This window comes from Stylophora pistillata, chromosome 6, assembly GCF_964205215.1.
Source record: "Stylophora pistillata chromosome 6, jaStyPist1.2, whole genome shotgun sequence".
Taxonomy (NCBI): domain Eukaryota; kingdom Metazoa; phylum Cnidaria; class Anthozoa; order Scleractinia; family Pocilloporidae; genus Stylophora; species Stylophora pistillata.
This window is the reverse complement of record NC_142524.1, coordinates 7,047,024-7,070,853: the sequence shown is the minus strand read 5'-3', so window position 1 is coordinate 7,070,853 and position 23,830 is coordinate 7,047,024. Positions and strand designations below refer to the sequence as shown.

At 37.7% G+C, this 23,830-nt stretch overlaps 1 protein-coding gene across 1 annotated transcript; it reads left to right on the top strand.

The window, feature by feature from the left end:
• On the top strand, positions 1-23,538 carry LOC148728021 (uncharacterized). Its single transcript, XM_088724906.1, has 6 exons — positions 1-116; positions 2,790-6,110; positions 9,028-10,008; positions 18,594-18,747; positions 19,534-19,557; positions 21,195-23,538. Exons 3-6 carry the CDS (start codon positions 9,056-9,058, stop codon positions 22,251-22,253), a joined length of 2,190 nt encoding a protein of 729 aa, XP_088581032.1. The 5' UTR covers positions 1-116; positions 2,790-6,110; positions 9,028-9,055; the 3' UTR covers positions 22,254-23,538.
• The last annotated feature ends 292 nt before the right edge of the window (positions 23,539-23,830 follow it).

Below are 23,830 nucleotides of genomic sequence, written 5' to 3'. Positions count from 1 at the left end.
CTTTCTGCTACCATACAAGACGTAATTCGCTCTGTTCCCGCGGTAACCGCCGGTCAGGGCCAAGGGTGTATTTTCGCTGTAACTTGTCTTTTCTTTAATTCTTGTGGAACTATAAGGTACGTACTCTAATTCACTCTACCTAAGCGTAATGCTAGTAGTCCTGGCGTGGGTAGTCGAACCAAATGGAGGGGATAATCAATCAAGCACAGTTGGACTCAATTCATTGACTGAGTTGGATTTCGTTCGCTCACAGTTCGATTAATTGAAAGCTGCAAACTGTTTTCGTGCATGAGAGTTTGTCACATAGTAGATCAAAGCTTGAAATTGCCAATTTTTACACGTTTAGAGGACTAGGATCAATTATTTTAAGCCAAGTTAGAACTTGCATCTTCGGTTGTATGACTAACACTCTTCCTGAAGGGGTATAACTGAGAGCGATCTTCGCAGTAAGTTCGAATATATGACTTTCATATATTCACAAACGTTGGCTCTACATGAATGTCGCTTAAACGAATGTGTTCATCTTCAAAGAGTAACTGGATGGAAGATCTTCGATAAGAATCATTTCTATCTAATATATTTTTTTAGTGTTTAGGTTATTGATGAATAGTTAACAACTATTCACCAAAGTGGAGGTGGTTAGTAGTGGATATTTACCGAGCCGCGAAGCGGCGAGGTAAATCCACTGCTAACCACCGACGCTGAGGTGAATAGTTGTTTTAGTATATACTAAAACAGTGAGATAATATACACCAACGTCGTTAATTTGAGTGATTTCTTCGTTTGTCACGGATGCAAACTGGGACGCCATTTTTTCCCGAGTTGCTCGGAGGTAAATAGCAAAGGATATTCCGAGTTTGATTAGCCAATCAGAGCGCGCCTTCAACGCTATCCGCTGTTTTAGTGTATACTAATCCTTTTTACTGTTGTGGGCTTGGTGGCCAAGCCTTTGAACAGGAGTGAGGCTAAGGGTGACCTTGTTATGATAGTGATGTTGCTGCTTTTCAAATGCAAATTTCTTTGTTATCTTGCTAACTAGATACAGGTCTCTATCACAACAGGGTCACCCTCAGCCTCACTCCTGTTCAAAGGCTTGGCCACCAAGCCCAGAACTGTAAAAAGGACTATTAATCTGTGTTGATGTTGTAGTTCTTGGAAAAATATCTCACATGTTTGCCACTTAGCCTCTTTTGGGTCTTGATTGAATAAGTGATGACCACTCTCATCTTGAGGCTAAAATTTATAGTGGGTCCCCTATACTTTTTACGTGGAGGATGACTGAGAGATTATTTTTTCTTGTGAATCGTGATTTGATTTCTTTTATTCATGAATTGTGATTAAAGATGATAATATCTTTTCAAGTTGACATGAAAAATTTTTTTTGTTTAAACATGACCCATCAATAAAGAAATAATTTGGATATCTCAACAAAGTTGAAATGGTAAATTGGCCACCGTAATGGCCAATTTACCAATTTCGAGCGTTAGCCCTTCGTCGGTCCGATGAAGGGCTAACGCTCGAAACGTCAGCTTTTGTAATCATTACGGTGGCCAATTTACCATTTCAACTTTGTTGATATATCCAAATTATTTCGTTACTCCCACCAACGCAGCCCCAAACAGTTTCTTTCGAAACTATCAGCCATCAATAAAGAGCTGAGTTTAATGTGATTCATTAATCATTTTGTTTTGTGCAATGAATTTCCAACTATTTTATTGTTTTGAAAATGTATCCATTGTTCTCAAATGGCTCTGGTAGGTTTTGATCAGCGTTTTGACTATACATAGACTTCATATGGATTGATAAAAGTTATAAAACAGACCACAAGTGGTTCTTGAACAAATAAGACATGATCTCCCCTCTGGTCAAGACTACTAACTAATAAAAGTAAAGTATTTAATCAACGCGATTGTCTTGAATTTTGCACTAATATGAAAGACTTTTAAATAGTATTCGTGGTGCATGAGAAAGCTAAATATTTTTACATTACTGAGTTTTAAAAACGAGTATAGGAGACCCTCTCTATTGTAGCAAAAACGAAGATACGAAAGCCTCTTTATTTTCTTTTATAACAAGATCTTGTTATGGTTTCATTCTGAAAATATCGAAATCCAATTTTAATTTTTAAACTTGTGACAAAATGTGCAATACTTAATAATACAGTCCAAGGTGTAATTGACAATGATGTCAAGCTTGATTAAATCAGCTATTAAAATTTTGTTATCTTTTGACTTGTGGTTTAATTTGATTCCTGTGGAACTATAAGGTATGTAATCTTATTCACCCTACTGTAGCTCCGTACTAGTTGTCCTGGCGTAGGCAATTGAACCAAATTGAAAGGATGATTAATTAATCGAACACAATTACACTCAATTCACTTTATTTCGTTAAATCATGGTTCGATTAAATTAAAAGCTGCAAATTGTTTTTGAATGCGAGAGTTTGTTACATAAGTGGATCAAAGGTTGAATTTGCAAGTTTTGGATGTTTAAAAACCGGAATAAACTATTTTAAGCCAAATTGGAACTTTTATCTTCGGTTTTGTTCCCTATACTTTCCGTGAATGAGTGGAAAATATTGCGCAAACACATTTCTATCTTTTATCAAAATAACATGGCAGTTTTGAAAAGAGAGTTCAACAGGAGAAAATAAGGGGAATAAAAGAAATATATTTTGATCCCCAAAACTTAATACCGTCCAAGGTTTGAATAAAAAATTGATGTCAACCAGTAGCAATTGAAATGTCTTTATCTATGTTACCTGACTATGTTCAATTTCTTGTCTTAAAGTTTGTGAGAAAAGGCAAGTAGAGTGAAAATGAGGCAGAGCAAAAGAAGGAATGGACTCAGATGTGCCAATACTGAAAACTGCTTTCACTCAAAAACAAATCAGACAACACATTTTGGAACTCACAGAGATGAAAGGCCTTACAAATGTACACAATGTGAGAAGAGCTTCAAAAATCAAAGAGGGTTAAAGCAACACAACAGGGTTCATAGCTATGAGAAACCTTATCAATGTACACAGTGTGAGAAGAGCTTCAAGCATCAGCGCGTGTTACATCAACACACTAGGGTTCATAGTGTTGACAAACCCTACAAATGTATGCAGTGTGAGAAAACATTTAATCATTTATCAACTTTCCGAAGACACCTTAGAGTTCACAGTGGTGAGAAACCTTACAAATGTATGCAGTGTGAGAAAACATTTAATCATCCATCAAATTTCCAAAGACACCTCAGAGTTCACAGTGGTGAGAAACCTTACAAATGTACTCATTGCGACAAGACATTTAATCAATCAGGAACTTTGCAAAGACACCTCAGAGTTCACAGTTTTGAGAAACCATATAAATGTACTCACTGTGACAGAACATTTAATAATGCAGAAAATTTGCAAACACACCTCAGAGTTCACAGTGGTGAGAAACCTTACAAATGTACTCATTGTGACAAAACATTTAAACAAGCAGGACATTTGTAAAGACACCTCAGAGTTCACAGTGGTGAGAAACCTTACAAGTGTACTCATTGTGATATATGCTATACTAGAAAGTGGAACCTGACGATGCATAACAGATCGTACCATGGGAATTGGCCTCACAAGTGCAGGTATTGCAGCAAAGGGTTTGAGGATCGGAGGAGCTTAAAGAAACACAAGTGTAGACAACTATCTTTAGATAGAGAGAAATTCACTTGTTGGATGTGTGGTGAATTTTGTCACAATTGTTGTGGCATACTTCACCACATGTATGAACACGGTATGAAAAAAGGGTAAACTGATGTTTAGTCTATTATTTTGGGGGACATGGGTTAATTAAGCATGTGGTCTCTTCTGGTAAGTCCAACACTTGGATAATGTGTTTGGAAGAATGTGGTGGTTTCCTTTTGCACAGAGACAGAGAGAATTTAGAACTGATATAAATGATTTTATATGGCCACACTGACACGCTACATTTCTATGAGTGTTAAAAATTATTTCACAAAAGAGCAAATATAAGGTGGCTTAAGTACCAGTTTCCTTGCACGAGGAGCAGGCCACATGTGAGAGAAACACAGAAAGGAAGCACGAGATTTAAAAGACAAAAATTCCAAACAAATATGGTGGCACAAGGCTTTTTTCAGTCATTGGAACTTCTCTCTTATTTTGTAAGGTGTTTGCCTACCAGAGTGAATTTGATGTTTTCAACAGCCAGTTCTCTATAGGAGACAGAAACCAAGAGAAAGAAGACAATTCTCAGTGAGATAAATGTTGCTCCGCATCTGAATGGAAAATCCAATTGATACAAAATCTCATTCATTTAAGCCTCAGTAGGTGGTCAGTAGGTAGCATGGAAAATATTATCACACAAACAATATGGTTGAAATGTTCAAATTGATGTGAGAAAACTTAAGTTAATCCTTATCACTTTTGGAATAACGAACCCACGACTAATGGGGTTGATTTACTTAAATGCATGACCATTTCCTTGTTACAGTTACAATTTTATAATCATTGTCTTGTTGCAGTTGCAATTTTAATTCTTGTTGCTTTTGGAACAATCAACCCAGGACTAATGGGTTTGATTTTCTTGTATAACTATTGTCTTGTTACAGATACAATAATTGTCAGGGGTAGTTACTTTGTTTTGTTATTGATTAATTTTTGTATGTTAGTGAAAAGTACCCTCTGTAGGAAGGCAATTGAAAATGTTTGGGGTTTGGTTTGGCTGCATGAAAACAAATAAATAAGTTAGTTGAATAGAGTTATTACATGGTTTGACTATTTTGCAGTTTGTTAGCAATAGCAAAGTAGAGAATCATATAATCATGATTTGTAAGTTAATTTATTAGAATAACAAAGGAGGCTCTGTAACTATCATTTAGGTTTTAGTGAGACATTATTGCGACCTCGTGCACTGTGGGCTCATGCGCTGTCGCTAATAGGAGAGTCGATGCAAGTTTTGTGTGATAGAGTTATCTGCGATAAAGTTATCTGCAATCATTTGCGACTTCTTGTTAATGAGGCGTACAGAGGACAATTGGTAAGTATTTTTCTCTCACCTTGTTGTCGTTTATTATTTGAACGATTATTGTTAGGGTTTATGCGCTCGACCTTTGTGTTGTTATGTAATAATTATTGTTTTAGTGTAGCTCCATGTAATGTCGCTTAGACTAGGTTTTCTTGTTTGTGTTTTAGTTTGACGTGTTTGATATCAGATTAAATCGTATTGGAATCAGTTATATGGGTCTGGTGTCAGATTTAGTACCTCGATGTCCTCTATGCGATAAACGCCTACAATTACAGGCTTGGTATGACCATTATGGGTTATAGCAGTAAAGGAGTTTGAGTTGAAAAAATCAAGGGATGGGAAATAGTGAAGGGGAATATACGGATACTTCAGGTATTGCTAAAAGATGATGTACTTGACTGCAGGGCTGGACAGGTGAAAATACTCCTGAGAAGCCATCATCAGAGTCAGGTGAAGAGCTGTCACAAGGGGAATTGTGCTAAGCCTGGTTTATGTAACCTGTTTGGTCAGTTTCTATGTGATGTTATTGGCTATAGGACTCAACTGCCCTAAGTTGGTCCTGATTGGTTAGTTACATTAGGTGGTTCTGTATGGATCATTCATGGATTAAATGTGAAAGGTCATTTGTATGAATTATGTCATTAGTTGTCAAGCAAAGCTGAGTTCTGAATCTAATAACTCTATAGTGTCCCGATCGATTGGGTTTGTGAGAGTTATTGTCATTTGGATGTTTTCATGTCACTTGGGTACTTTTTAAATGAAACGAACCAATTGTTTGGAAATCTTGCCCTGTTTCCACAATTCTTTGTTCATTGCTAGAAAGAAGAAAGGATCGCAAACTCCTGTGATTTCCTAACAGTTATAATAATCACCGAATCATTAATTAAAAAATGAGACAACACGAAAGAAAAACTATGTGTGTTAACTCCCCTGGCGTGTTTGTTTCAAAGATGCGGACACTTTGTGCTATCATACAAAAGATAATTTGCTCCTCTCCCGCGTTGATTATTTGATCCGTTATATTTTATGGCCAGGGTGCATATTTTCAATTCTCTTCGCTGTAAACTTGTCTTTTATTTATTTCTCGTGGAGCTACAAGGTAGGTACTCTAACTCACTCTACCTAAGCGTAATATTAGTAGTCCTGGCGCGGTTAGTTGAACCAATTCGAATGGATAATCAATCAAGCACAGTTGGATTCAATTCATTGATTGAATTGGATTTTCGTTCGCTCACAGTTCGATGAATGAAAAGCTGCAAACTGTTTTCGAGCGTGAGAGTTTGTTACATACTAGATCAAAGCTTGAATTTGTCAAGTTTTACACGTTCAAAGGACTAGGATCAATTATTTCAAGCCAAATGAGAACTTGTACCTTCGGTTGTACAACCAACACTACATAGTGACATCTACAGGAATGTGTTCATCTTCAAAGAACAACTGAATGGAAGATGATCGATAAGAATCATTTCTATTGAAATTTTTTTTTGAGTGTTTAGGTTATTGATGAAGAAATCTGTGTTGATGTTGTAGTTCCTGGAATAATATTTCATATTATCCCCCACTCAGCCTCTTTTGGGTCTTGATTGACCCCATCTTCAGGTTAATATCTATAGAGGTCCCCTATACTTTTTACGTGAAGCGTGACTGAGCGATGACTTTTCCTCGTCAATTGTGATTTTATGTTTTTTATTCGTTAATTGTGAGTAAAGATGATAATATCTTTTCATGTTCACGTGAACAAATTTTTCTATTTAAACGTGACCTATCAATAAAAAGCTAAGGGTCAATTCCACGTTGCGGACGTGACATTTAGAGGCAAAATTTGGGTATTAAATGTCTCCTAAAGTCAGATCCACACTATTTGAATTGAATTGAGTCATGTCATAAAATTACCCCTGAAGTACCTTTTATTTTGCCAGAAAACATTTTGACTATCTCTTAGAGATCCAGAGAAAATAATTTTTCAAAGTGTGTTGCGGATGTGACTCCTAAAACTACCATTGATTTGAATTGCTTTTGGTTACTTCAAATTTCCTGTGAATTGAAAACCTTTTAAAAAAACTGCATATACTAACTAAATGCAATAGTAATTGGGCTTCATAAATCTGAAAAGATATTATAGAAATTACTTGTTACCATGGATTTATTAACAAAAATGTTGTGTTGCGGACGTGACCAAAATTTGTTGTGGACGTGACATTTTGGGGATGTTCAGGAAAGAGCTTTTCATTCACCCCTAATACCGTTCAGAGTAATGTGCCATTGAATTAAAAATGCTATTTTTATTACTTTTATCTGTAAATTGGGAAATAAATAACATAATATATATAAAGAATAAAAATGTTGTGTTGTGGACATGACCAAAATTTGTTGTGGAGGTGACATTTTGGGGATGTTAAAGAAAGAGCTTTTCATTCACCACTAATAACGTTCAGAGTAATGCCACTGAAGTAAAAATGCTGTTTTTATTGCTTTTATCAGTAAATTGGGAAATAAATAACAAATAAAATATAAAAACTTTGAGGATCTAGGTCATTTTGTACGTCAAAGGGCATTTATATATTTTTGGAAAATTGTAAAAAAGTGATAGCCTTACATATATCATAATATGTCTATAATTATCATTTGCTGTCATTAGATATCAACATATCTTCTCGTGTTTGAAAATTTTATGAGGTTTTCTGGGTTTTTACAAATGTGTCATGTCCGCAACGGTCACGTCCGCAACCCGATATCTCTTAAATAGTTGACAAATTTGAGCAAGCTGGGGTGTCAAAATTATCATAATACTTAACAATAAGAGCAGCATAAATAAGACCTGAAACAGTTGAGAACCTACATAGAAATTAAATAAATGTTGCTCTGAATCATACCCTGGTCACATCCACAAGACTTTTTATGTCTTTGTACGTCTGAGGAATTAATGTTCAAGAATTTTTTTCTTTTGGCATTGAAAGGCTCATCCTAGTGGGTAGTTAAGATCTCAAAATCTGATTCATGGCAATCATATTCTTTGAGATATAGCAATTTAGATATTGGTATGTAAAATGGCTTATTCGGTTAATAAAAACCCTAAAAAACAATGGCATCACACAACCTGGGCGTGGCCACTACTGCCAATCTAGTTTTGGATTCTTATAGAACTATACATAAGCTTTCATTAAAAGTAAGTTTGGCTCTCATATTTTGAATTTGAAAATCTGTCAAATTTTCATGTCTCATGTGGAATAGCCCTAAGTTAAATGTGATTCGAGGACCATTTTTGTTTTGTGCGATTAATTTCTAGCTACTTTATTGTTTTGAAAATGTATGCATTAATGTGGAATGGCTCTGGTAGGTTTTGATCAGGGTTTTGACTGTATGTGGACTTCATATAAATTGATAAAAGTTATAAAACAGACCACGAGTGGTTCTTCAACAAATAAGATATGATGTCCTCTCTGGTCAAGACTACTCACTAGAAAGAGTAAAGTATTGAATCAACGCAATTGTCTTGAATTTTGCTTTAATAGGAAAGACTTTTGGATAGTATTTGTGATGCATGAGAAAGCGAAGTATTTTTACGTTACTGAGTTTTACAAAGGAGTATAGCAGACCCTCTCTATAGATAGTCTGGGATGGTTGTAGCAAAAAAGAAGAAGCTTGAAAACAAAGACTAAGAAACGAAAGTCCCTTTATTTTCTTTGTATAAAAGGATCTTGTTATCATTTCATGGAAAAAATATCCAAATCCAATTTTAATCTTTCAACTTGTGACAAAACATGCAATATAATTAAAAAACGTTTTTTTAATTATATTGCAATGGAAGACCCACAAACAAACACCCTTTATTTTCAAAATAACATGCCAACTTTGAAATCAGAGTTGAGTGGGAAAAAATGAGGGAAATAAAGGAAATACATTTGAGTCCGATACAGTCCAAGGTTTAAATGACAATGATGTCAGGCTTGATTAAATCAGCAATTAAAATGTCTTTATCTATATTACCTAACTATGTTCAATTTCTCTTTTTGAAGTTTGTGAGGAAAGGCAAGGAGAGTAAAAATGAGGCATAGCAAAAGGAGTGTACTCAAATGTGCCAATACTGACATCTGCTTTCACTCAAAAAGAAATCAGACAACACATTTTGGAACTCCCAGAGATGAAAGGCCTTACAAATGTACACAATGTGAGAAGAGCTTCAAAAATCAAAGACCATTAAACCAACACCACAGGGTTCATAGCGATGAGAAACCTTATCAATGTACACAGTGTGAGAAGAGCTTCAAGTATCAACAGGGGTTACATCAACACACCATGGTTCATAGTGGTGACAAACCCTACAAATGTATGCAGTGCGAGAAAACATTTAATCATCCATCAAATTTCCAAAGACACCTCAGAGTTCACAGTGGTGAGAAACCTTACAAATGTACTCATTGTGACAAAACATTTAATCAAGCAGGAAATTTGCAAACACACCTCAGAGTTCACAGTGGTGAGAAACCTTACAAATGTACTCATTGTGACAAAACATTTAATCAAGCAGGAACTTTGAAAAGACACCTCAGAGTTCACAGTGGTGAGAAACCTTACAAATGTACTCATTGTGACAAAACATTTAATCGAGCAGAACATTTGAAAAGACACCTCAGAGTTCACAGTGGTGAGAAACCTTACAAATGTACTCATTGTCACAAAACATTTAATGGAGCAGGAAATTTGAAAATACACCTCAGAGTTCACAGTGGTGAGAAACCTTACAAGTGTTCTCATTGTGACAAATGCTTTACTGAAAAGTCAAACCTGACAGTGCATAACAGATCATACCATGGGAATTGGCCTCACAAGTGCAGCTATTGCAGCAAAGGGTTTGAGGATCAGAGGAGCTTAAAGAGACACAAGTGTAGACAACTATCTTTAGATAGAGAGAAATTCACGTGTTGGATGTGTGGTGAATTTTGTCACAATTGTTGTGGCATACTTCACCATATGTATGAGCATGGGATGAAAAAAGAGTAAACTGATATTTTTTAATCTTTCTGGAGCAAAAGTGTTTTTGAGGGTTGATATCTCTTCCGGTTGAGTCCAGCCCTTGGATAACCTTGATAATGTGTGCTGAAAAATCTGGTGCTTTGCTCTTAGTTTTGGAACTGAGAAGTAAATAATCATGTTGCATTTGAGTTTGTTGTTATTTTATTACAATAACTGTTCTTAGATCAAAGCATTTTTAGAAGTAATACTATAATTTAGCATATATATGATGTTCATGTTTTCTTCAACTGCTTAGTTTAGTCACTGTTGAATAGTTAACCATAAGCAATATTTCTAAGGTGTGGAATTTTACCATGTACTGAGTGACTGCATGTTTTGCCTAAATTCCTTTCTCTTTTTAATGATGATTGTAAATTTACTCACTGTTTGCATTCTACTCTTTTAGGTCTTGCTGAATTTCTAAATTCAAAACTTGCTTGTATCTGTTTAAACTACCAACTCTATTATCACCTCAAACTAATATTATTTGTCTTTCTTTTTTGGTATAAACAAATCAGATCATGTTTCTGTAGGATCAGTCAATATGTTGGTCAAGAGTCGGTGGATACTCCACCAGTAGGTCGGTCAACACTCAATCAACACTTGGTCAATAGTCAGCTGATACTTAGGTTTACACTCCATTAATATTCAGTTGATACTTGGTCGATACTCAGTTCAGACTGAGTTGATAGTCGGTCAATGTAACCGTGGAGATTATCAACATCAAAACTGATTTGCGAAAGATGAAGTCAAGTTTAACCTGAAGTCCTGTAATTGCCTACAGAATAACCAGACCAGGGCTACTGGGTTTTGATTTAGTGGTACTTAAAAAAGAATTGTGTTGTTACAGTTGCCATCAAGGTAAAGTATCCATACTATGGTGGTTATTTGTGTTTTTTCATTGTTGAATTAGTTTAGTTAAGTGAGGAATACCTTCCGCAGGGGTGGATTTGAAAATGTTCAGTTTCTTGATTTAAGATAAATAACATGGGACTTAAAGCTCTGTGTAAGTGAATAATATCGTAAAGCTGTGCATGGGAGTTTATAGACTATGAGCAGTCCCCCTTTTCAGCTAAATCAGTTATGTGAATAAAAGAAAAATCAATGAAAAAAAAGTGATGTTGGTGCACTGAGGGGAATTCTTGGAGTGATGGCAATGTACCCTGGTAGCTCCACAAGGGAGGTGCTTGAGGGCTCTGTAACTCTGTAAATAATAAAGCAAATAAACTTCAACCTCTATATAGTGTTGTTTGTGTTACTTTCGTTTTGTTCTTTGATAGCAATTTTAGGCCATTTGGTTGAGTTTTAGCTGAGCTCGACTCATCACTGTAATGCCTGCACTAAGAAGAATTAGAATGGGATGAGAACTCTGCTAATGCTCAATGAAATGGCTTGAAAATCATTACCAAAGAACAAAAATAACGCAAACAACAGTATCTGAAAGCTAAAGTTTATTTGCTTAAAGTCACAACAACCCAGTTTGGGGTAACTGCGTCTTTATAAGACCATACGCGATGCTTCACAGAACAGGAGGGGTAAATAGAGGTGAGAGAAAAAAAATTCACAGTATAACATTGATTCCTCACTGATCGTGAAGGGAATACTTACTAAAATTGCACCAGTTTGCTTATACTTGCTGGGTGCGGCATGGAATTTCCACTGCGGTATTTATTTGTCATATACAAGTCCATCACTCACTTATTATTTACAGAGTTACAGAGATGTGTCGAAAACGAAGACCTAACACCTAAGACCCACTGGTCTAAAACGAAGACCCACTGGTCTAAAAGAAAGACCCACTGGTCTAAAACGAAGACCCACTGGTCTAAAACAAAGACCCACTGGTCTAAAAGAAAGACCCACTGGTCTAAAACGAAGACCCACTGGTCTAAAACGAAGACCCACTGGTCTAAAACGAAGACCCATTATTTTAAAAACCATTTTTTTTTCAAGGAAAGGCTATACACTAAGCTAAAATGCTCTCATTTCTGTGGCGCATAACTCAAATTATTATCTCAGCGTGCGACTGACTTGACAATTACGTTATCTCAGTTGGTACAACACATGTCAAATTGTGTAATCTAATTAAATTCTAAGAATATAGCAATATACGTTTTAGTGACGATTTTGGTATATTTTGTCGTCACAGATATTCTGTTTTTCAAATGCATATTGAGCAAATTACAATGAGGCAACTTCATTACTTTGCTACACTGTCTGTATCACATGAAGGCATAAAGGTCAACTGTGCATGAGTGGCTAATTTATTCACCTCAGGCTACAAGGATGATCTCACACCACCAGTGGCCAAAATAACAAAACTGCCGCTAGTGGCCAAGATGGCAAAAGTGCAACTAGTGGCTAAAATGGCAAAACGGTCACCTGTGGCCAAAATGGCAAAATTGCCACCAGTGGGTAAAATGGCAAAACTGCCGCTAATGGCTAAAGTGGCAAAACTGCCACCAGTGGTCAAAATGCCAAAACTGCCACTAGTGGCTTAAATAGAAAAACTTCCACTAGTGGCCAAAATGGCAAAAGTGCAATTAGTGGCTAAAATGGCCAAACCGTCAGCTGTGGCAAAAACGGCAAATCTGCCACTAGTGGCTAAAATGGCAAAACACTCACTTGTGGCCGAAATTGCAAAACTACCACTAGTGGCCAAAATGGTAAAACTGTCACTAATGGCCAAATGGTAAAATTGCCACTAGTAACTAAAATGGAAAAATTGCCACTTTTGGCTAAAAGGGCAAAACTGCCACTAGTGGCTAAAATGGTAAAACTGCCAGTAGTGGCAAAATTGGGAAAACTACCACTAGTGTCTAACATGGGTGGCAAAACTGCCACTAGTGGCTAAAATGGTAAAACTGCCAGTAGTGGCAAAATTGGGAAAAGCTACCACTAGTGTCTAACATGGATGGCAAAACTGCCACTAGTGGCTAAAATGGTAAAACTGCCAGTAGTGGCAAAATTGGGAAAACTACCACTAGTGTCTAACATGGATGGCAAAACTGCCACTACTGGCGAAATTGGCAAAACTGCCAGCAGTGCTGGAGTTGGCAAAACTGCTGTGACTAGTAGTGAAAATAGCAAAAGTGCAACTAGTGGCTAAAACGGCAAAACAGCCACGCATGCCCAAAATGGTAAAACTGCCTCTAGTGGCCAAAATTTCAAAACTACCAGTGGTGGTTAAAATGGCTCAACATCCACTAGTGGCCAAAATAATAAAACTGCCACAAGTGGCTAAAATGGTAAAACTGCCAGTAGTGGCAAAATTGGGAAAACTACCACTAGTGTCTAACATGGATGGCAAAACTGCCACAAGTGGCTAAAATGGCAAAACTGCCACAAGTGGCTAAAGTGGCAAAACTACCACAAGTAGCTAAAATGGCAATTTGATTTTTGAAATCAAACCTCTAAATTATTCTCTTAACATGACAATATGATTACGATGAGAGACACGTTTGGGTCAGAAAAATTTCATTTAAATATAGAATAGTAAAATCCCCAAATTAGTATGTTAAAAAAAGGGCCCAAACGGGATGAAAAGAAAACACTAGTAATGAAAATTAGAAACGATCAAGAAAGGAATAAATAAAAAGAAAGTGATAACTTGACTACACTGTATTAAAGAGCGAGCTGGCCATAACATCCGCGACACGGGTGCGCGTGGCCACAGGCAAAGACAGGTAAAGTTTATAAGCGTCTGAGCACCAGTCCCCGTGCAGCTTGATGAAGTGGTCAGGAACCCCTGACTGATACGCGTGTGTGACGCCGCCTCGGCGGAAACTATGCGGGGAGAGATTCGTGGCATCTAAGCCGGCGGCCGTGATGATTTCTTTGAGAAAGCTGGAGAAAAGGGAGAATGTGACGGGCTGAAGCATGTGCCCCCGAGGCATGCAGAAAAATGGCGAGTTGGCTTCAGCTGAAACCAATTGGAAATAAATGATAAAACTGCCACAAGTGGCTAAAATGGCAAAACTTTCAGTAGTGGCCAAAATGACAAAAACTGCTGCTAATGCCTAAAATGGGAAAACTGCCACCAGTGGTCAAAATGGCAAAACTGCCACCAGTGGTCAAAATGGCAAAACTGCCACTAGTGGCTGTAATGGAAAAAATGCCACTAGTGGCCAAAATGGCAAAAACTGCCACTAGTGGTCGAAATGGCAAAACTTCCACCCACTGACCAGAATGGCAAAACTGGAAGCAGTGGCCAAATTGGCAAAACTGCCACTCATGGCTTAAATGACAAAACTGCCACAAGTGGCCAAAGTGGCAAAACTGCCACTAGTGGCCAAAATGGAAAAACTGCCACCAGTGGACAAATGGACAAACTGTCACAAGTGGCCAAAAGGACAAAGCTACCACTAGTGGCCACAATGTCAAAATTGCCACCAGGTGCCAAAATGGCATAACTGCCAGTAGTGACTAAAGTAGCAGTAGTGGCCACCTTGGAAAAACTGCCACTAGTGACTACCATGGGAAAACTACAAGTAGTGGCCAAAATGGCAAAACTGCCACAGTATGGACAAAATAGAAAAACTGTCACAAGTGACCAAAATGAGAAAGCTGCCACTAGTGACTAAAATGGGAAAACTGCAAGTTGTGGCCAAAATGGCAAAACTGCTACTACTGGCCAAAATGGCAAAACTGTCACTAGTAGCTAAAACGGGAAAACTGCCACGAGTGGCCAAAATGGCAAAACTGCCACTAGTAGCTAAAATGGGAAAACTGTCACGAGTGCCCAAAATGGTAAAACTGGCACTAGTGGCTAAAATGGGAAAACTGCCACCAGTGGCCAAAATGGCAAAACTGCCACTAGTGGCTAAATGGCAAAATTGTCACTTGTGGCTAAAATGGGAAAGCTGCTACAAGTGGCCAAAATTGCAAAACTGCCATTAGTGGCTAAAACGGGAAAACAGCTACTTGTGGCCAAAATGGTAAAACTGCCAATAGGGGCCAAAGTGGCAAAATTGCCAGTGGTGGCGAAATGGCAAAACTGCCTCCTGTTGGAAATTTGGGAAAACTGCTACTAATGGATAAGATGGCCAAAGTTGCAAAAGTGCATTTTTGCGCTGGTTTAGCTGGCTATTGCATTTAAAAGAGGAATCAGTTGATGTGTACTTTATTCATTCTCATTTCTGGACCCCTCTCAGGTCAATGGCCCTTCGTTAGGTGCGTAATATTGAGTGATTTCTGGTGCCCTTCTGTGTAGGTGCTCTTCAACCCGCCGACTGGATGTTCCTTTCCATAGTGGATCTGTACAACCTGGCAATAAGTGTGTGAGTATTCATCAACGTTCACAGTTGTGTGTTATGCTGAATTGTAACTTTCGGCTCCTTGGGAAAATGTGAAGATGCAAAAGTTTAAACAAATGGCGATATCACGAGCTCATTATGTGGCGATGTGAGCTGTTTGCGCTTCTCTCTGCCTTTTCACGATACAGATATTCTTGGCTAAGTGTCCGTGGTGTGCAATACGCTCTGAATTTTGTTGAGCTATGCTGTCAAATTCTGTGTTGAATTGCGCGCCATCTTTTCAGCCAAGGTAAGACGGAAATCAATTTGTATAGGTAATCACATGATTTCGAGTGCAATTTAGAACAAATAAGCACTAATAAATTTTTTCAAAGACTAACAAAATTACATGAGCCCGTAGGGCGAGTGCAATTTGTGGTCTTTGAAAACATTTACAAGTGCTTATTTATTCCACATTGCACGAGAAAATCATGTGATTATCTATTAATAATATACATAAAAAATATGAGGTAGCTTCTCATAACTAAGCAGAAGAAGAGCGCGCGCACCACGTGCAAAAATAATTTATTCAAACCATGCAAGTGACATTGGCCTTCACATTGACCTTGACATTGATATTGACCAATCATTCTGACCAATCAGAATATCTGGTTTGTTTCTTTCTTTGCACTGAATTAACTCTCTTCTGCACTGAATTAACTCTCTTCTGCATTGAATTAACTGAAAACTGCATTCATCTTCACCAATCAGAACTGAGAAATTTTTTCATGTATATTATTATGACTGAAACACTCGCGTTTTCCCGCCCGCACCAGGTATGCAATTCGTGGGGAGAGGGAAGGGTGGATAATATGTTGCTTGTCAGTTTGCATCGCTGCCATTTCTATAGTTTTAGTTTTACGATACTCTGAATTGAAATAACGAGTATAGTTCTAACAAAGTGAAGCCCAAATACCTTGGAATGTAATACACAGTTGATAGATTAATTTTGTAGTACTTGAACAATCAATACTTGTTGGGCAGATGTATAGGAACCGTTTTATTTTATGCAAACCGAAGACCAAAACTATGCAATGGTTCTATTGCTAAGACTCGGATGACATTCCTTCTGTGAATTGAATTGTTTGTAGATTTATTCTGTCAGTGAAATGAGGGGCGAGAGCATCGGTACCATCTCAGAATCTGCAGTTTCCATAGTAACCAATGCATTTTAACTGGTTCTCTTGCTTGAGGAATGGCGGCCCTCCTGTTTACGTCACGTTACCATGGCATCAAGAATAGCCAGGCTCATGTGCATTTTCTTGACAGGTTAGATTTACAGGTAGCACTTCGTGACTCTTATGATGTTTAAGTGTCACGCACTTTACTTTGGTAACGCCTGCTCTGAACAAACTAAGCTGATTTTTTTGGACAGAGAAATGTTTGAAGTAAATTTCTTGAGTGCCGAATGGATTTTCCTCAAGCTGTAAGTTCATGTTTTAACGGTTGAGGAATTTTGGTAGACTTCACACGCAATGCGAAAATTGGAGCAGCCTTTATTCGATTGCTTTGTACAGTCTTAGGGGTTGACAGCTGATATGAGAAACTTTAGTTCACCACTAAATTTTCTCCGGTTCTTATTGGTTTAAATCGATCACATAAGGCGATAGTGTCCATCCGTGGAGAGACACTATCAGCCCATAGTTCCCGCCCGCGGTAAATACTCGGATGGAGAGTGCCCGTCCGTGGAAATTACCGAGATTGATAGTACTCATCCGTGAAAAGTTTTGAATAGTTTGACGGCCGCGAAGTTAGGCAGATCGGAAAAACAGTGACTTTTCAATTTTGACAGGTATAACGTATTATTTAGCCAATGTACGGTTGCGAACTATTGACATTTGTGAAAAACTGTAGGCGCGGAATAGAATTTAGTGATGAACAATAAAAACAATACAGTGTTTATGTCTCGGAACTATCGGTCTGAGAGTTGCCCCTTGGAAATTTGATGTTCTTTAAAGTAGCATATTTGTTTTTCCCTCGAACTAGCATATTTAGCATATTTAGCATAGCTGCCCTCGAACTAGCATATTTGCCCTGAAAGCTTCGCTTCTCAGGCAAATATTTGTTTGAAGAACATCAAATTTCCGTGGGGCAACTATCAGCCGATACTTCCTCGACAGAAACACTCTATTGTTTAAATAGAAGACTGGAAGAGTGTATGCATGGGCTAGTCAATAGGTTTCAAAGACGCCATTTTGGGCTAAAAATGAGAAGGCGCACAAACGATAACTATTGTCCGCAGCAATACGAGATGGCTTAAAAATCAGCAGTTTCCTTGTGTGATATGAATTGTAATTTTGGCAACCATACGCGAAATAGAAATTGTCAAGTTCGAAGAACTTTTGTAGACTTCCATCATTTACTGGTTCAACTTTATTCGGTATTGTCTCTCTAGGCAATTTACCGTCATCCTTTTTTACTTTCATAGGAAACGATCTTTTTCTGAACAGTGGCGTTCACAACTATTTATCATCTATTTTGAAGATTTACACGAACCCCTCACGTCTCCTTCACCTTGATTTCAATTCTGCAATTCCCGGACTTACATCCTTCTACGACCTGTAAGTAGTTGAGGGCCATCAGTATTTCTGCTCCTGTTTCTCATAACATAAAGTTTATTTCGCTTTTTGAGGGGTGAGACCAACACTCTTTGACAAGAACTAGCCTCCATTTTGGAGGAATAACAATACTTTTACCACTCTGGAAACCGGGATAAGTTCCTGCAATGATTGGCCAAAAGGGTCCGCGAAAACTTCAAAAAGTCATTTTAAAAACAGTTTGATCCTGGTCAGCGGTCTAGCCCTTTTGGAGGGCATGTAGTTTGTTTGTGGCCCGAGTAGCATCATTTGCGCCCGAGCGCAGTGAGGGTGCAAATGATGTTACGAGGAACACAAATAAACTATATACCCGACAAAAGTCATGTGATTATCATTATTATCTATACTCAAGGCCAAATCGTACAAATTCATAAAATAAAATATATATTAGGGCGGCAAATGCCACTTACAGCCCGCACTCTGCTGTTTGGCCCGCGAAAAGGAGCGTTATAGAGAGGGCAGTTTGTCATTTGGCCGCGTGTAGTGTTAAGAATGGTTGTTTCGCTCTGGCAAATCAGCTTTGCCAAATTCTAATCTCCATATTTCTCCACGAAAGATAAAATAGAAATAAGAACGAAATTCCAGTGTTCTAACATAACTTTTTATTATTATCAACTCTCCAATCAAATTTTTAAAACGAAAAAAGTGAACTAACGACCTTGACCTCGTGTCCTGTAGGTACGCATCCCTTCTGTCCCAGTACTCCGCGGTCTCCTTTGGAGATCCTCTGTTTGGTTCTTTTGTTATTTTACCTTTGGCTCAGAAGCAAAAAACAGCTGTTTGGGATGAACACATAGGGGTCTTGCGAGCTCTGTCGACACCCTTAGACCAGGTTAACTAAATAAAATGGTTGCTGTAAAATCTACAGAAGGTTTCACCTTTTTCTTGATTTAAAATAAATATTTCCCCCGTATGATCGTGAGCCTTTTTGTCTGCCTGACTGTATGTCTAGCTGTTCTTCTGTTTGACTGTTTGTCTGTCTTTTGCCTTTTCTGAGTATCTGTTTGCGTGTCTGTATGCTTAGCTTTCTATCTGCCTGCATTTTTGTCTATCTCTTTATCTTTCTGTCTGACTGTATGTCTGTTCTCCTGTTTGACTATCTGTCTGTCTGTCTGTCTGTCTGTCTGTCGGTTGTCCTGTTCGTCGTTTGTCTGTCTTCGTTTGTCTATTTCTCTTTCTGTGTGTCTGTGTCTCTCTGTCTGTTTGTCATTCTGCGAATACAGGATCTGTTTGTAACCTGTGACCTTTTGACAATTGGTGTTCCCTCTGCTTTCGTTCTAGGTTAATTTGTTTTTCTTTGTTCGATTGCTTCAGAGTGTTCGACATGATTTTCTGCACTATTACAAACCAGCTTCCTCCAGTTCCTTGGAGCTTTTTGAAAAGTTCGCTAATCTTCCAGCTGCCCGTCAACTCCTACTGAGGAATCGCGACGACCTCGAAGAATGCCGCAAAATGTTCCAGAAAATGGCCTCTGCGTAGAGAATAGTGGAATCATTGTGCTATTTAAAGTTGTGAAAATTCATAGATCAATGATAATTATTTCTTTCAAAATAAAAAAAGCAACGGACAGAGAACCAAATGTAGTACTGTTTATTTTCGTTTTCTTTGTTCACTTCAGTCCACTATTACCTCTTCCAAACAGGTAGGGATGTGTCTTTTCTTCACCGTCGGATCAAAATGTGTCTGAGATAAAAATATCAGAATTGACAATCGATCAAATGTTTTTGCTCGCGCGCGATTGCTCTAAGTGCACCACATGACTGAGAAAAACCAGGAGCCCATCACATAGGCTCCTGATAAAACTAGGGAATATCGGATGATAGACCCCAAGTGATACGCCCCAATATTAAAATCTTACGTCCGCTTCGATAAAAGCCCGCTTTTAAATTTGATTCAAGATAAGAGCGTTTTGCTGTTGTTACAGGAGAATGGACATGTTTGTTTGTTCATAATTGGAACCAGAGAACACTTCTCAGAAAAAACCCAAGCAACAAAACATTTTTCTCGCTCGCTGCAAAAACATCTGAAGGATGCTGAACTCAGTAGTCTCCATTTGGTGCAAAAATATGCTGGTAAATTCATACTAGTAGCTCACACTTTTTCTCTGGCGTCACTGTCTCGGAAAACTGTTCGTATCTCGGTAAAGATGACGTCCGCGGACAAATATCCGAGCCTATTTCCCGCCAAATGGAAGCTATCGTCTTGGCATCTTTGCGCCCAACGAAAGAATCTGTTTAGTTACTGTACCTTACAGAGACCGCGTCTCAAATCGAATTCAGTTAGAAATGGTTTGGTTTTCTTCTATAAGCTGTTTATCAACTCAAAGCCAAGAAAATCGATGTTTTCGCAAGTGCACATGTCGGGTTGATGATGAAAATTCATTTCTGAAACGTGATTAGGTGAGGAAGGGTCATTGTGACTTCATTTCTGCCGCGTCGCTTTGGGTACTTCTCCTTTAAAACAAATAACTGCACGGAAATCTCATCGCATTTCAACAAGTGTTTGTTCATTGTTAGCAAGGATTAACGATCACCAAATTTTCCACCTTCTCCATAGCTTCAAGGAAATCTGAATAAGAGAAGGCAACAATGGTTTTTGCAGTGGCGAGAACACTTTGTGCCGTCATACAAAAGGTAATTTTCTCCATTCCCGTTCTAACCTGGTAAATCCGCCATATTGATGGGTGTAGTTCAATTTTGTTACCTTTTGAGTTGTCGTTTATTTGATTCCTGTGGAACTATATGGTATGTAATCTTAGTCATCCTACCCTAGCTCCGTACTGGTTGTCCTGGCGTAGGCAATTGAACCAAATTGAATGGATAATTAATTCATCGAACACAATTGCACTCAATTCACTTTATTTCGTTAAATCATGGTTCGATTAAATTAAAAGCTGCAAATTGTTTTTGAACATAAGAGTTTGTTACATAAGTGGATCAAAGGTTGAATTTGCAAGTGTTGCATGTTTAGAAAACCAGAATAAATTATTTTAAGCCAAATGCGAACTTTTATCTTCGGTTTTGTTCACTATACTTTCCGTGTATGAGTGGAAAATGTTGCGCAAACACATTTCTATCTTTTGTCAAAATAACATGCCAATTTTGAAAAGAGAGTTCAACGGGAGAAAATAAGGGAAATAAAAGAAACATATTTTTATCCCCAAACTTAATACAGTCCAAGGTTTGAATAAAAAATGATGTCAACTAGTAGCAATTAAATTGTCTTTATCTATGTTACCTGACTATGTTCAATTTCTTGTCTTGAAGTTTGTGAAAAAAGGCAAGCAGAGTGAAAATGAGGCAGAGCAAAAGAAAGAATGAACTCAGCTGTGCCAATACTGAAAACTGCTTTCCCTCAAAAAGAAATAAGACAACACATTTTGGAACTCCCAGAGATGAAAGGCCCTACAAATGTACACAATGTGAGAAGAGCTTCAAAATTCACAAAGGGTTAAAGCAACACCATAGGGTTCATAGCAATGAGAAACCTTATCAATGTACACGGTGTGAGAAGAGCTTCAAGCATCAACGCACATTACATGAACACGCCAGGGTTCACAGTGGTGAGAAACCTTACAAATGTACTCATTGTGACAAAACATTTAATTATTCAACAAATTTGCGAAGACACCTCAGAGTTCACAGTGGTGAGAAACCTTACAAATGTACTCATTGTGACAAAACATTTAATGATCCAGGAAATTTGCAAAAACACTTCAGAGTTCACAGTGGTGAGAAACCTTACAAATGTACTCATTGTGACAAAACATTTAAACTAGCAGGACATTTGCAAACACACCTCAGAGTTCACAGTGGTGAGAAACCTTATAAATGTACTCATTGTGACAAAAAATTTAATCATTCAACAAATTTGCGAAGACACCTCAGAGTTCACAGTGGTGAGAAACCTTACAAATGTACTCAGTGCGACAAAACATTTAATGATGCAGGAAATTTGCAAAAACACCTCAGAGTTCACAGTGGTCAGAAACCTTACAAATGTACTCATTGTGACAAAACATTTAAACAAGCAGGACATTTGCAAACACACCTCAGAGTTCACAGTGGTGAGAAACCTTACAAATGTACTCATTGTGATAAATGCTATACTGGAAAGTGGAGCCTGACAGTGCATAACAGATCATACCATGGGAATTGGCCTCACAAGTGTAGCTATTGCAGCAAAGGGTTTGAGGATTGGAGGAGCTTGAAGACACACAAGTGTAGACAACTATCTTTAGATAGAGAGAAATTCACTTGTTGGATGTGTGGTGAATTTTGTCACAATTGTTGTGGCATACTTCACCACATGTATGAACACGGTATGAAAAAAGAGTAAACTGATGTTTAGTTGATTATTTTGGGGCACACGGGTTAGTTGAGCTTGTGGTCTCTTCTGGTAAGTCCAACACTTGGATAATGTGTTTCGAAGAATGTGGTGGTTTACCTTTGCACAGAGACAGAGAACTTAGAATTGATATAAATGATTTTATATGGCCACACTGACACACAACATTTCTATTTGAGTGTTAAAAATTATTTCACAAAAGAGCAAATTTAAGGTGGCTTAAGTACCAGTTTCCTTGCACAAGGAGCAGGCCACATGCGAGAGAAACACAGAAAGGAAGCATGAGATTTAAAAGACAAAAATTTCAAACAAATATGGTGGCACAAGGCTTTTTCAGTCTATGCAACTTCTCTCTTATTTTGTAAGGTGTTTGGCTACCAGAATGAATTTGATGTATTCAACAGCCACTTCTCTATAGGAGACAGAAACCAAGAGAAAGAAGACAATTCTCAGTGACATAAAGGTTGCTCCGCATCTGAATGAAAAATCCAATTGATACAAAATCTCATTCATTCAAGCCTCAGTAGATAGGATGAAAAATATCACACACTGGGCCTGACATTAACTTTTCAATTGACTGGCCTAGTGACTAGGCTAGTGACATCTTAGATGTTTTTAGATGTTATGACAATTTAAGCCAAACTGGCTAGTAGAAATTGAGAACCACTTGCTTGAATTGAACCACTGAATTTCTACTAGTCTGTGGTTAGTGGGCTACCGTTAGTGTTGAACCGTGACACAAATAATATGCTTGAAATGTTCAAATTGATATGAGAAAAATTAAGTCAAGTTTAATCTTTAATCCTTATTGCTTTAAGAATAACCAACCCAGGACTAATGGATTTGATTTACTTAAATGACCATTGTTACAGTTACAATTTTATAATCATTGTCTTGTTGCAGTTACAATTTTAATTGTTGTTGCTTTTGGAATAACCAGCCCGGGACTAATGGGTTTGATTTTCTTGAATAACCATTGTCTTGTTACAGATACAATAATTGTCAGGGGTAGTTATTTTGTTTTGTTATCGATGAATTTGTGTATGTGAGTGAGGAATTACCCTCTGTAGGGAGGCATTTGAAAATGTTTTGGGTTTAGTTTGGATACACGAAAACAATAAATAATTTACTTGAAAAAAGTTATTACATGGTTTGACCATTTTGCAGTTTGTTAGCAATAGAAAAGTACACAATCATGACTGTAAAAGGATATGCAGCTTTTTGGTAATTTTATTTAGTTATCTCAGATCAAGGAAAATAAACTTTGTGTCTCGAACATGTGCTTTGTCTCTTCACTGCGCATGCGCTGGACCATTGCGTAAGCTTAGCTAATGTAACATCTCCATCCTAAGAAAGGCTAAAAACGGAAATCTAAGTTTCTAACAAAAAGTAACAGCCAAACAAAAAAAAGGGAAAGAAAACAGAAACAACAAAAATAACAATAAAAACAGAGTTTATATGTGTTTCTCTGAGTGTTTCTTCACCAGTGTTCAGACAGCAAAAAAAAGCTTATAAGTCTAGTCTAGATGGCTCCTTTACAATGTGGCCACTCCTTGTTGTCATAGGCA